This window comes from Notamacropus eugenii, chromosome 3, assembly GCF_028372415.1.
Source record: "Notamacropus eugenii isolate mMacEug1 chromosome 3, mMacEug1.pri_v2, whole genome shotgun sequence".
Lineage (NCBI taxonomy): Eukaryota > Metazoa > Chordata > Mammalia > Diprotodontia > Macropodidae > Notamacropus > Notamacropus eugenii.
This window is the reverse complement of record NC_092874.1, coordinates 277,552-291,299: the sequence shown is the minus strand read 5'-3', so window position 1 is coordinate 291,299 and position 13,748 is coordinate 277,552. Positions and strand designations below refer to the sequence as shown.

Here is a 13,748-nt window from a genome sequence, read left to right as displayed (position 1 = left end):
GCTTCTCTGGAATTTCTGCCACATTCAAGGGACTGATGAATAGCTGGCAGGTTTTCCTCCTAGTTGCGTGGGATGGTGAGATCCTTACTCAAATTGATTACTCAGAAGCATCTCGAAGTACAAACAAAAAGTCCTTTATTTGGTTCCTGCAAGAAGCAGATTTCACCCTTCCCAAACAGATTTGGAGGAGGGGGAAGCACCTTATAGAAGCAGATGCATGGTTATATAGCTAAAAACCACAACCCCCCCACCCAATTTAACCTTTAACTCTATTGGTTAATATTTTGAGCAACTGAACAAACATTTCCCTTGTTCTACAAGCAGTCTTGATTGTACAATATGATAAGGAAATGGGTAAGCAAACAAGGGGAGAGGGGTTGCAGGTGGGTTTTACACCTTTAAATTTCCCCACATCATATGATTTCTGAGAAATTGAAATGCAGACTTAATGTCTGCTCTACTTTAGATGAATGTGTCTCCTGAGAAGTCTTCACTTTATCCCACTCAATTCCCTCCTCTTATTTTTATTCCTTTGAAGACTTCGCACACCACTCTTGATACATTTGTTCAACCAGGAAATTGTCTTTGTCCACTAGCTCATCCCCTTCCTCCACATTCACAGGGATCCACCCTTGTCCATTCAAAATCATCATGCTAGTTTTGATGGTGATCTTTTTGATATAGTATTCTGTACTATAGTAGTGGTTAATTGCACCATACAGAATAAACAAACTGGTAAAGGAATAACTCTACTTAATGGGACAAGCACAAACTGCAGCATCTGTTTCCAGCAGCTACCCCCCAACCATGACCACCAGGATGTATTGAAAGGAGAAGACCAAGTTTGGATGGGAACATGGGCAATCTTTAAAATTCCTGTTTCCACACCTAAATCCAATCAATAAATACCTCCTCACATTCTTTCCCCCATGGATTCTTGCCTTCATCTATCCCCCTTTATATGAATATAGGGAGGGAGCAAAGTTGACAGAAGCATTGACAAATTATGAGGAGGCAGTCCCCTTGTTATAAGTACAGATACAAGGATTCAAAATACAAAGGCAGAACAATGAATTATCCTTTCAGAGCCTCCATCTCATACAGCAATCTGAGGAGGAACATTGTCTAATGCAGTTTTCTGGTCTGGATGCTCCTTCAGGCCATCTTCAGCACAGCACCTCTGCATCTTCTTTCCTTTATCTTCTTGTAGAAATCCAGATGTCCACTCATGTACAAAACTGACCTTAATATCATTTTAGATGACCACTCCTGAGCTTTATACACTTATCACTCTTACAAAAGCAAAATTGGAACTTTGGCCAATTGTCATGTTTAAGAAATTCACATTAGAACCCAGTTTTTATATTTTACATTCCCCCATCAGGAAGATGAGATTTCACTAAGGAGTCAATAACAGGCTCTAGTACTAACATAAATACAATAAATAATCATTCTTAACACAGTACATGTCACATCATAAAACAATTCCAACCTCTGGTCATGTGATAATTCTTCTAAAGTATTTACAATATAGACCATAAACCATTTTTCTTTTAACATTAACCAACTGAGGCAAAAATAATAATGACTATATATGCTAGCCTCACAAGCCCTTGACTTGCTTATCTCCACACTATTACTAAGAATTAAGGGACCTTAACTTATTGTAGTTGGTCTAAAGTCCTAATCCTAATGGCTTAATTTTAGACTTAGCCTCAGATGTTCCCCTCCAACAATCTATGATGTAATAGATCTGGTGTTAATCTTACAAAACTTTAGATTACAAGAGATTGCTCCTAAGAGTAGGGACATTGCAGGGAAACAATATCTCCCCAACTTCATGTCAATTCCAGGCAGAAGCAGATTGTCAACTGGCATTCAGCCTGTCTTAAAATCTGCCAGGTGTCAGTGGGGAAATTGAGTCAGGAGAATCCTAACTCAGCTCAGGCTGCACAACCACTCTCCCACCCTTCCCATGAGATCACCTTTTTGCAATTCATACCAGCATCTCACAGGCTTACTGGCATCATGTATCAGAGGCTAAGACCACCTTTCTTGATATGCATGCCTAGAGTTAGACTCAGAAGAACAGTCAGTTAGTAGTCCCATAAAATTTTAAAATATCAAGTTCCAATAATCAGGTTTCAGATATGACTATAAGTAGCAAATAACATTGGCTAAGGAACATCTTTTGAAGCAATCTTAGGTGGCTTACATGCCTTTCTTTCTTTCTTTTTTTTCTTTTTAACACAGTTTATAACAGATAAAGCAATTCAAACTTTTGGTCAGGTGACACTTCTTTTTAAAGCATTTACAATATGGACCACAAAAGAATTTTTTTTTTTAAACATTAACCAACTGAGAAACAGATAACATTTATGTTGCTGACTTTACAAGCTCTTGACCTAATTGTCTCCACAGTATTACTAAGAATTAAAGGACCCTAACTTATTGTTGTTGGTCTAAAGTCCTGTGCTTAATAGCTTAATTTTAGACAATCTCAGATGTTCCCCTACCGATAATCTGTAAATGAATAGATCTGGTATTAAGCTTACAAACCTTTTGACTATAGGAAATTGCCACCAAAAGTAAGGACACTGCAGGGATACTATATCTCCCCAACTTCATGTCAATTCCAGGCAGGATTAGATTATCCACTTGCATTCAGTCAGGCTTAAAGTCTGCCAGGAGTCAGTGGGGAAATTGAGTCAATCATGCTGAAGAGCCACTCTCCCACCCTTCCCTTGAGATCACCTAAGCAGTTCATACCAGCATCTCATCAGCTTACTGACATCATGGATTGGAGGCTCAGACTGCCTTTCTTGCTACCCATACCTGGAGTTAGACTCAGAAGAAGTCACTTAATAATCCCATAGCATCTAAAAATGGCAAGTTCCAATAGCCAGGTTTCAAATATGATTATAGTTTCACTTTGGCTAAGGAACATCTTTTCAGGCAAGTCTTAAGTGGCTTACATGCCTTTCTATACATGTTCTAGCTCCTGATTAAATGGCAATCATAAAATCAGATTTACCATTAAAACCTTGACTTTTCCATCAATGCCAAATTTTACCCGAGGTTACCTTGAAATTTAGGCTGAAATTCTTTTCTCCAAACTAAAGATGTCATTGATTTATTCTCAGTAGTTAATTCAGTCTATTGTGTTAATACTAATTGCTTTTACCTCACTTTGTAACATGTCCAATTTTTCTCCCCATCGCTCCCCTCCCCCCGCTTCCTAATACCTTGCATTCTGATTACTCCTTCCCTCAATGTACCCTCCCCTCCATCACACCCCACCCCTCTCCTATCCCTATCTTCTCTCTTTTCTTGAAGGGGAAGATGAATTTCCATATCCGTATCCCTGAGGTTCTTATTTCCTGATTATATGCAGTAAAAGTTCTCAACATTCGTTTCTAATACTTTGAATTCCAACTTCTCTCCCTCACCCCCTCCTTCCCCAGCCCCACTGAGAAGGCAAGCAATTCAATACAGACTAAATATGTGTTGTTTTGCTAAAGACTTCCATAGTAATCATGTTGAATAACACTAATTATATTGCCCTCTGACCTACACTATACCCCTTATTTTTCCCCCTACAATTGACCTTGTCCCCTATTGAAAGTGTTTATTTCTAGTGACTCCCTTCTCCCATTTGCCCTCCCTTCTAACATTCCCCTCGCTCTACTTGTCACCTCCTCTCCTACTTTCCTGTGGTGTAATATGTTTTCATATCAAATTTAGTGAGCATGTTATTCCCTCCTTCAGCCACACATGGGGAGAGTAGCTTTATTCCCCCCTCCCCTTCTCCCTTATCTCCTCCATTGAATAAGATTTTTCTTATCTCTTTTATGAGTTATAGCCTGCCTCATTTCATTACTCCCTTTCTCTTCCCAGAATTTTCCTCCTTCACCCCTTAATTTTTATTTTATTTCATTTTTGTGTGTGTATGTGGATATCATCTCTTCTGATATAACACACCCTCTACTCTCTATCTATGTGTGTGTGTGTGTGTGTGTGTGTGTGTATGTACAATCTCTCCAACTACCCAAATACTGAGAAAAGATTCAAAATTTAAAAATATTTTCTTTCCATGTAGTAAGGTAAACAGTTGACCTTTAGAGAGTCTTCTATGATTTTTCTTTTCTGTTTACCTTTTCATGCTTCTCTTGATTCTTGTCTTGGGAAGTCAAATTTTTAAATACAGATCTGGTCTTTTCCTCAATATGAAATCTTCAAATTCCACTATATCACTGAATGACCATTTTTTTCCCTTGAAGTATTACATTGAGATTTGCTGGGTAGGTGATTCTTGGCTTCAATCCCAGTTCCTTTGACTTCTGAAATATCCCACCCCATGCCCTTCAATCCCTTAATGTTGAAGCTGCCAGATCCTGTGTTATCCTGATTGTATTTCCACAGTACTCAAATTGTTTCTTTCTAGCTGCTTGCAGTATTTTCTCCTTGATCTGGGAACTCTGAAATTTGGCCACAATATTCCTAGGAGTTTCTCTGTTCGGGTTTCTTTCAGGAGGTGATCAATGAATTCTTTCCTTGATAATTTCATGGAAGATAATGTCTAGGCTCTTTTTTTGATCATGGCTTTCAGGTAGTCCAATAATTTTTAAATTATTTCTCCTGGATCTCTTTTTCAGGTCAGTTTTTTTTTTTTCCAATGAGTTGTTTCACATTATCTTCTATTTTTTCAACTTTTTGGTTTTGTTTACTAACTTTTTGGTTTAACTCATAGTCATTCATTTCCCTGTACTCAATTCTCTCTTTCAAGGAATTATTTTGTTCAGTGAGCTTTTGAGCCTTCTCCTCCATTTGGCTAATTCTGCTTTTTAAAACCTTCTTCTCCTCATTGGCTTTTTGGACCTCTTTTTCCAATTGAGTTAGCCTCTTTTTAAAGCTGTTATTTTCCTCAGCAATTTTTGGTTTTCCTTTAGTAAGCTGGTAACTTGTTTTTCAAGGTCTTCTATTGCCTGAGCCCATTTTAAGCTCTCTTTGGGGGCAGTGGCCTTGACCTCCTCTGACAGTATGCCTTGTTCTTCCTCATCCAAAAGGATGGGGGGAGACATCTGTTCCCCAAGAAAGTAACCTTCTGTGGTCTTATTTTTTCCCCTTTTCTAGGCATTTCCCCAGCCAATTACTTGACTTGTGAGTTTCCTCTCCACTACCACCTCGCCTCCAGTTCTGCCCAGCCAGCACTTGGGGGCTGAGATTCAAATGCTGCTCCCAAGCCTCAGGGGCTTTCGGCAGGGATGGGGCTGCTATTCAGTGTGAGATTAAGATCAGCTGCTCAGGTGGTGGGGCTCATTAATGTCTTACAGTTGGCATAATTTCTGGGAGGCTGAAAGCACTTCATTGTCTTGCTTTATGGTGACTGACTTATCAAAGTTAATGATCAACCCTAGACTGAAGAGTGGAGGAGATTTCTGTTCCAGAGAGACCTGAAAAACCAACGGGAAAGGTCTGTCATGCATAGGACGTGGAGCAGAGCCCAGCTCTGCCTTGGCAACGCAGCACTGAGAGGAGCAGAGCCGAGCAGGCTTCAGGGACAGAATCTCCAGCGGCCTTGCAGGTCCCTCAACCCGCAGGCGCCAAATGTCAGTGAGAGGGTCTATTCAGCTGGCTGAGAGGGGAGCAGGGTGTCCCCATAACTCAGGCCCCCTCAGGAGGCAGCACTAGAGGCAGCAGTGGACAGGGGCTCCCAAAGCAGGCTGTAGCCTGCATCCATTGTTGATTACCAGTTTAAACTTTGAATCAATTGTTGAGAGTTGACTGAATAAAGAAAAATAAAAAGACTTGCAAGAGTCCATGTTAGAGCCTGGACCAGAGTGGTGGCTATGTGATTGAGAGGAATGGCCTCCACGTGAGAGATGTGTGGGTATGAGTGTGAAGGAATAAGAAAGTCTAAGAAGAGGTCAAGGTCTTAACTCTGGGAACCTGGTGGTATTATCAATGCAGGTGGATGTTCATTGGAGGGAGACCTGAGTCCATTTGGGAAATGTTGACATTGAGTTGCCTTGGACATTCAGGCAGAGACTGTTCCTGAAAACCAAGAGAGCTAAAAAGTGTCCCATGAATCCATCAGTCTGCTGGGCTATGAGTGGGATAAAGTGAAGACTTCTCAGAAGACACATTCATCTAAAGTAGAGCAGACATTGGGCTTGTGTTTCAGTTTCTCAGAAATCATAGGATGTGGGGAAACTTAAAGGTATAAAACCACCTGCAGCCCTGAAGCAGAGGAACTCAGTAGAGACAGAAAGTATAGAGACTTTGAAACTCTGAAGAAATCCAAACTCTGGACCAGTCAGTGTCTGAGGTTGCCAGTCAGGTAACTTATGAGTGTATAGCCCAGAGGTACACTTGTGGGTATGGGGGTTATTCGCTGGAGTCTCGGACTCGGGAAAACTGGTGACGGCTTCCAACCAAATTCCTGGACTGCAAACCCCAAGGAGAGGACCCCCTGAGAACACTACTGGGGGACTGCTGGTGGGCGGGTGACCCCCATCATAGTCTGGCATAGAAGGCCATTCCAGTGAGTCTTAGACTCAGAGGTGTCTGGAAACAGCCCTCATGCAAAAATGGGGAAGGAGCAGTCCAAACCCCGTGTTTCAGAGCAGAGTCAGAGTATGGCGGTAGATAGTCTCTTGGGAAATAGATTACAAAATTGGAATGAGGGACCAAAATACAAAGGAGGCTGAAAGCACTTCATTGTCTTGCTTTATGGTGGCTGACTTATCAAAGTTCATGATCAACCCTAGACTGAAGATTCTGAAATTTGCTTGTCCTGCCCCAACCTCTCAGTTGGCCTTCAAAGGAAAAATAAAAAGAAAATGATCAATTTTTGTTTTGTATGAGGTGATAAAGATATTGGAGGAGGCACAATCTGGCCAAAGCATGGATCCTCTGAGAACTGAGTAGTCTGGAGGAAGTCACCTACCTAGGATTCTTTTGAGTTTATAAAGCAGAACAGAAGTTTTGTGGGGGGAATAAAGTCTTTATCTGTTACAGAGACCAAATGGGTAAATACTATTGACTGAATTAATTACTGAGACTGAGACTAAATCAGAGATACCTTTAGTTTGGGGGAAAGAATTCCAGTCTAAGTTTTTTAGAGGCAGGTAACCTCTGGTAAAATTTGGCATTTATCTTACTTGAGACTTTCTGATTCTCACCATGGCCAGTGATTTTGAATTTGCTTTGCATTTATTATGCACTTACTTATCATAGAGTTTATGATGGCATTTAGGACTGTTCCACTTTTGCCTTTTTTATCTCTAGGACCTAGCATAGCACTGAAAATATCGTAACCACTGAATAAATGTTGGAAAACTGAAATGACCTGTCAGAAGCCATCAGTGCTTGGGTGTCCCCAGCAAGACTTGTCAGCATCAAAGGGCATTCAGACTTCTCTATTTTGGGTCTCGACCGTGGAGGAAAACTCAGGCAACTGGAGAGCTGGGGACAAAAAGGGGTCAGGGAGAGGACCCAGGATAACTGGAGCATAGCAAGGGGGTCACAGGCTAAGCTTTCAGGATGATGGAATGCTTCCCTGGAAGGTGAGAGGATATCTAACCCTCCACTTAATATATAAGGAAAAGCAGCCCCAGAAGACTGATTTCACACCTCTCCAGGTTGCTCAGGACTTTCTCTGCCAAACCAGAGAAAACCCTTTCCCCTGGAAACTCTGACCTTCACTCCACCCCTAGAGTACATCTCTCATTGATTGGCTGACTCCTTCTAGAGGATTCAGTTTAAGGAGCCCCAGGTCAAAGATGGTGGCATCCCTTTCCAGGCTGCCCTGCTGACTCATCTCCCCAGGATTTTTTTCTACCCACCCATTCAGCTCCCTTTTTTGCATATAGTTGTAATTGCAATGTTTAACATGGTACTGAACACATGGTAAACATTTACTTCATGCTTGTTGGCTGACTGACCAGTGATACACAGGCCTGGGAGTCACCTTCATCCTATTAAGAACTGACCCCATGGACCAGAAGGAGAGTGAGGGAGGAAGAAAAACCCAGCAAAGTGGAAAGGGCATCAGAAGTAAAGTCAGGAGACTTGGCTTTGAACCTGGTAGTTATGTGATGGCTGCCTGACTTTGGGTGAGTGACTGAGCCTCTCTGACCCTTAACTCCATCATCAGGGAGATGAGGGAGTTGGCTTAGGGAAGGAGTGCCCAATGTTTTTGGTGTCAGGCAATCTGCTGTAATCTCTGAACCATTTCTCAAAATCAAGTCACCGTTTAATTCACAAGGGAAGTAAATATCGGGGAGAGATGAGTTATAACAAAGGGATTTATTCCCATCCAAGTTCACAAATTGCAGGTTAAAAATTCCTTGCTCCTTGAAGCCCTTTCCCACCTCTCACCCTATGATCCCATGAGGAGGCCCATAGAACAGCCTTGGAGACACCCACACTTGGGAACAGGGGATGATGAGGGAGACATTGAGGCAGAGAAGGGACAGGCAGACTGGCAGGAGAACCAGAGAGGCCACCGCTTACTCCTCACACATCATGCTTAGACCATTCACGACATGGGAATCTGAGTTCCAAGGGTTCTCATCTGACTTATCTCATGCAAATCTGGATGTGTCTTTGTGAACACTGGGAGTGCCCCACCATGTGCTGGGCTGACCTGTTCTGAGGGGAGAGAGTGTCTCAAACGTTTCTCATGGAGAAGGTGGAAAGACATGGATTAGCCAATAACAGTCAGATGGATTCAGACCTGTTGGATGATGGAGCCAAGGAAAAGTTGTTGATGACTCAGTGCCAACATAGGCAGAGGTCCTGAGGGGAATACTTTGGGGATCAGCACTCAATTATATGTTATTTACTACTTTCTTCAAGTATTTGGACAAAGGTAGAGGTAGCAGGTGATACTGAGCTTGGGGCTGGAGGAACAATACGTTGGATGTTCTTTGCATGCCAGAGCACTGGGTTGAATCTAGTGAGATGAAAGTCAATTAGGTCAAATGCAAAGTCTTGCACTTGAGTACCAAAAAATTTCAACCTCACCAGCATAAAATGGGGGAAAGGGCACCATTAGCAGTTGTTCTGAAGATCTGGGGATTTGAGAGGACTGTAAGGTCCATGAGTCAGCAGTGGGAGGAAAGGAAGGGCAACAAGCCCAGAGGATTTGGGCTGAGCTTCTGGGAATGGAAAGGTGACATTCCACAGCCACCCACACAGCTTGAGCCTGGGTACAGTTCTGGGCACCCTGGTTTCATATGGACACAGATCAACTCCCTCCTTTTCCTGTCATGTGACAAAGGGCCTTGAATCCATGATGGATGATCATGGGTGGAAGGAAGTGAGCCTGTGTAGACTAAAACGGTGACTCTGGGGCCTGGCAGCTATGTTCGAGGATTTAAAGGGTGGTGGGAGTTACAAAGCAGCTGGTTTAGGCTACAAGTTAAGAACTTCCCCAAAGTCAGATGTGGTCTCAAGAGGTGATGGGTTGCCCCTCCCCCAGGTTTTCAGGCACCCTTCTCCCTCCCCAGGGATGTTTTCAAGGGGGTATTTGGGGGTATGGTTGGAGTCAGTGAACTGAACACTGAAGCCCCTAACCTCTCCAATTTCACCTTCTTGTGGTTCAAGGAACTGTAACTAATGGTGACCCAAGTTCATATGAGCTTCTTTTGGCTGCCTCAGCTCCTGTCAGGGGATGGGGGCAGGGACCCTGCTTGTTTCTGTCTCTTTGACTTTCTCTTGGGAAGAGGAAGATGTCATGAGGCAGATTAGTTTTAAACAGGGATGAAACTTCATCTACAATGCCAATGGCCATTGGACAGATCGAAGAAGAGTCAACCAGCTCAGTTCAGAGTCCAGGAGGACAGGACTCTGGCTGCAAGAGGACGGCATGGCCAGGTTTGTAGGGCACCACCTGGTGACATAGTCCACTTTCTTCATGCTCCCTAATTTTCCAGCCTGATCGTTCAGATTGTCATAAACATCTTATTCCCTCCACTAGATCACAAGCTGACAGCAGGCAAGAACTGCCCTCTCTGCTTCGTCCCAGAGTACCATGCACACAGTAGGTTCCTAATAAATGTCTGTTCGCTAAAGTTAATTGACCTTCTCCTCCTGGAGTGTTATCTGTGAGATGATCCTTTCCCCCTTGCCTGTAACTACTCCAAAGGGTTCGGGATCTCCCTGATGGGTCTTTGGGAAGCTCAACCCTCCCCCTGCAAGACTACAGGTCTCAGCACATTCCTGGGGGACCTCTGGCTAGTCCTCCAGCATCGGGGAGGGCAGTCGTGAATAAGTCCTAGGAAATGCATGAACAAGAACAGGGCATCCAAAAACTTCTCCAGGGGCCGAGGAAGGGCTGGGGCAGGATGCACCAAGGCCCAGCCACTGCAGGAAGAGAGGATCAGGGGTTAGAGATGGGGTTCTGGGAAATTTACTAAGACCTGAAGGGGAAAGGAAGAGAAGGGAAGAAGCACTTACACAGCAGCTAACGTTTGTCAGGCAGCATGTAAGCTATTTACAAATCTCTTGTTGGATCCTTACAACCTTGGGAGACTGGTGTCATAACCCCATTTCACAGCTGAGGAAACTAAGGCGAAGAGAGAGGAAATGAAGTGATGTCTGAGGCTGGATTCGAATTCTGGTCTTCTTGACTCTAGGCTCTGTGCCCTACCCAGCATGAGCTTGTCCCTGTCAGGGGAAAGGCTGAAAGAAGGATGTCTGTGACTTCTCCTTTCTGTATCTGTAGATGCAAATCTCTTGCTCCATCTTTTGGAGGCTCTGGCCAAGAAAGTGCCAGTCTCTGCCCTGGGAAAATCCCTGGGTCTTGTTGTACTATGTTCCAAATCTACCTTTCCTTCCAGGTCTCCCTGGAACTCTTTGGAGTCCTGCATATCAAATGGTGACACCTGGATCTGGGAGGAGGCTTCTGAGCACAGTTCTGCCTTGGCTCTCCCATGCCTTTCATTGGGAAGCTGCCATCCTTGCCCTCTGCAGGAGGGCAGAAGGCTGCCCACCTCCCCTTTCTGTAAAAACAGAAGTGCACCAACTCTGGGTTCATGTCCCCTGCTGCTGGTCCTGCCACCTGCTGGCATCCTGGGCATGGCTCACAGGGTCTGGTGCATTGCTGCCACGAGCTCTGGGTACAGGGGCTCTGGGAAGGGTGAAGCAGAAAGATCAGAGGTCTGGTCAGGAGTGTGTAACCCAGCTCAGGCCAGCCCACGCCCTCCTTACCCTGGTCCGGATGCAGCAGTCCATGTCTGAGCAGGAAGTCCACCACAACCAGGGCACAATTGGGCTTGAAGCTGTCAGAAGCCACAGCTTCCCTGACCTGGGGGAAGAAGGGAAAGGTTGGAAGCCTTGGACTCCTGCCAGCCCCACTGCCACTGTGCCCCAAAGCTGGCCCTGACCTTGTCCAGGGGCCAGAGGTAGAATTCCTGGGCTTCCCCATCTCCCACTTGGGGGGTGAAGTCTTCAGGCACCTCAAGGTCAAAGGTAAACACGCATTCTCGAACCACAGTCCCAAAGTCTTCTCCATCTATCTCCTCATAGATGTAGCTAAAGCAGCCACAAGAAAGGGACACACACACACACACACACAGAGTCAGGCCGAGGCTGGAGGCTGGCAACAGCCGCCCCCTGCCCACCACACAGGTAGTGCTGCTTTTACCTGAGACAGCCCACTGGCTGGGCCTGAGCTGCCAGCTCTGGGGGCACCCGAGCTTCCTCCCAGCTCTCCTTCACCATGGTTTCCTTGACGCCCAGCCCGGCACTCATACCACCGGCTGCCTGATGGGGAGAGAGGCGAGACCCTGAACCAGGGCATCTCTGGAGCTCTTACCTGCTCTACTTAGAGCCACGGTTCCTGATTGGTTATCATCATCACCACGAGGTCAGAATATAGATGGCATAACAACCCTTAGTGGTTGGTTCTATTACTACTCTTGATTCCAAAGGAGGAAACTGAGGCCACAAAAGTCACATGAGTCCCCAGGGTCACAGAGAGCCCCACTGTTTTGGAGTCAATCTCATATCATCCTGATTCCAAGGCTAGCAAGGGATTCCTCCTGCCTCCAGGACCTGGGCTGGATAGGGGGCCCACAGAGAGAATCAGAGAGCCTGAGGGGCCTGCAGAATGGAGGGAGGGCTGGGGGGCTATACCAGGTTGTCCAGCATGCCAGGGTAGGTGGCCTTGTGAGCAGACCTCCTCGCCAGCCACATGAGCATCTGCTGGGACCCTGAGGCATCATCTTGATGGCACACGAAGGCATTGAGATGAGCCCCAAACTGGAGGACTCCCAGCAAGGCTGTGGAGAGAGAAAGAAGGAAGGAGCCCCCAGGGTGGACACCCCTATCCGCTCCATACTCCTGCCCACTTTCACTGTCCCAGGATAGTCTGACCAAGGCACTCACGGGCTGCTGCTCGCTCCATGGTCAATAAGGCTGGGCTTCCGAAGCTGGGTCGCACCTCATATGCCTGCCCCAGGAGAGGGATGGGGCATTAGGGTGAGGGAGGCCTGACATGCTGCCCCAACCACCCTCACCCACGGGGCACTCACCTCATCTCGCCACTTTGCCAACGTTGCCAGGCGGCCCTGGGCCCGCAGCTGTGCTAGGACCCCCGCCACAGCCTCTGTGCGCTCCTCGGGGCAACGACCCCCTCGAAGCTCCAGGGTCCCTGCCACCTCCACAAACACATCGGGGAAGGCTCGCAATTCCCTGGCAACTTGTGGCACCACCAGTCCCACTTGCTGGCCCTCCACCACCAGTGGGAGGCACTGGAACCCTGAGGAGCCTGTGGGGGGGGGGGGGGGAGGGCAGATCAGCCAGTGAGAGGAGGTGGAGGGAGAGGAAGAAGAGGAGGGGGACTGGGAGCGGAAGACAGGTGGGGAGGAAGGCAGAGCGCTGCTTAGGGGCAGAGAGCCCGAGGCCGCCAGGCTCGCAGCGGGGGCCTCGAGTGCGTCAGGCAGCCCCGGGGTCCCCCGGCCCCAGACCTGGCTTCTCCGAGAGGCTGAAATGCCGCAGCAGCCGCCGGATCGCGGCGGTCCAGCCCGGGACCGACCCCGGGCCCGCCGTCCCAGCCGCCGCCGCCGCCGCCTCCATCCTTCCCGACCGGCCTCCGGTTCTGGTTCTGGCCCAGCAGGAGATCGCACTGCAGCTCCTCGAGGTTCCTCCTTTTGACTTGGGGACCTGGGTCCTGAGTCAGGTCTCCGCAGGCTCAGCCAATCAGAGCTGCGATGGCTCCCCGATCCCCATGTCCCCCGCCTCTAGGGCGGAAATGCGCTTCCATTCTGACCAGTAGAAGAGTGAGTGTAGGCGCTCCTCCATCGATTTGACTTTACGGGGAGGGCGTGACCAGAAGCCCCGCCTCTCCTTTGGAAAAGGACCACTCACGTGCGCGCCCAGCCCTTAGGGCTGGGAGGGCACCTGGGAAGCGGAGCCGGGAGGCTCAGGCCGAGGGAGCCCCGGGCTGCACGGATCCAATCCCGTAAACCGTCAGGAAGCGCCTTCTGTGTACCAGGTCCTGTGCTAAGCTCTGTGGATTTAAGGAAAAGAAAGAGCGTTTCTGCCCTCGGGCAGCTTGCCATCCAATAGAAGGGGAGGGGGGCCTGAGCTCGGGGCACCTGCGCCCTCCAGCCCTGCAATCCCGGGGCCAGGGTGGGGACGAGATGGGGATCTGAAACCAGGCCGCTAGGCCAATGAACAACGCCCTCCACCTCCACCCCCAGGACCAGCTAGGGTCGGAGGGGACCAGACGCTCCAGG

At 47.1% G+C, this 13,748-nt stretch overlaps 1 protein-coding gene across 1 annotated transcript; it reads right to left on the bottom strand.

The window, feature by feature from the left end:
* Positions 1 to 10,397: 10,397 nt before the first annotated feature.
* LOC140532331 (uncharacterized) lies at positions 10,398 to 13,209 on the bottom strand. Its single transcript, XM_072650718.1, has 8 exons — positions 12,978 to 13,209; positions 12,543 to 12,778; positions 12,397 to 12,460; positions 12,145 to 12,290; positions 11,654 to 11,772; positions 11,394 to 11,541; positions 11,218 to 11,314; positions 10,398 to 11,137 (listed from the first exon to the last, which is right to left on the bottom strand). Exons 1-8 carry the CDS (start codon positions 13,084 to 13,086, stop codon positions 11,091 to 11,093), a joined length of 966 nt encoding a protein of 321 aa, XP_072506819.1. The 5' UTR covers positions 13,087 to 13,209; the 3' UTR covers positions 10,398 to 11,090.
* Positions 13,210 to 13,748: the final 539 nt, after the last annotated feature.

Excerpts from the sequence above, each read along its gene's own strand:
- LOC140532331 (XM_072650718.1), bottom strand. The coding sequence starts at position 13,086 with ATGGAGGCGGCGGCGGCGGCGGCTGGGACGGCGGGCCCGGGGTCGGTC. Across the intron at positions 12,779-12,977 it reads CAGCCTCTCGGAGAAGCCAG|GCTCCTCAGGGTTCCAGTGC; the intron begins GTCTGGGGCCGG and ends CCCCCCCCACAG. Across the intron at positions 11,773-12,144 it reads CTGGCATGCTGGACAACCTG|GCAGCCGGTGGTATGAGTGC; the intron begins GTATAGCCCCCC and ends TCTCCCCATCAG.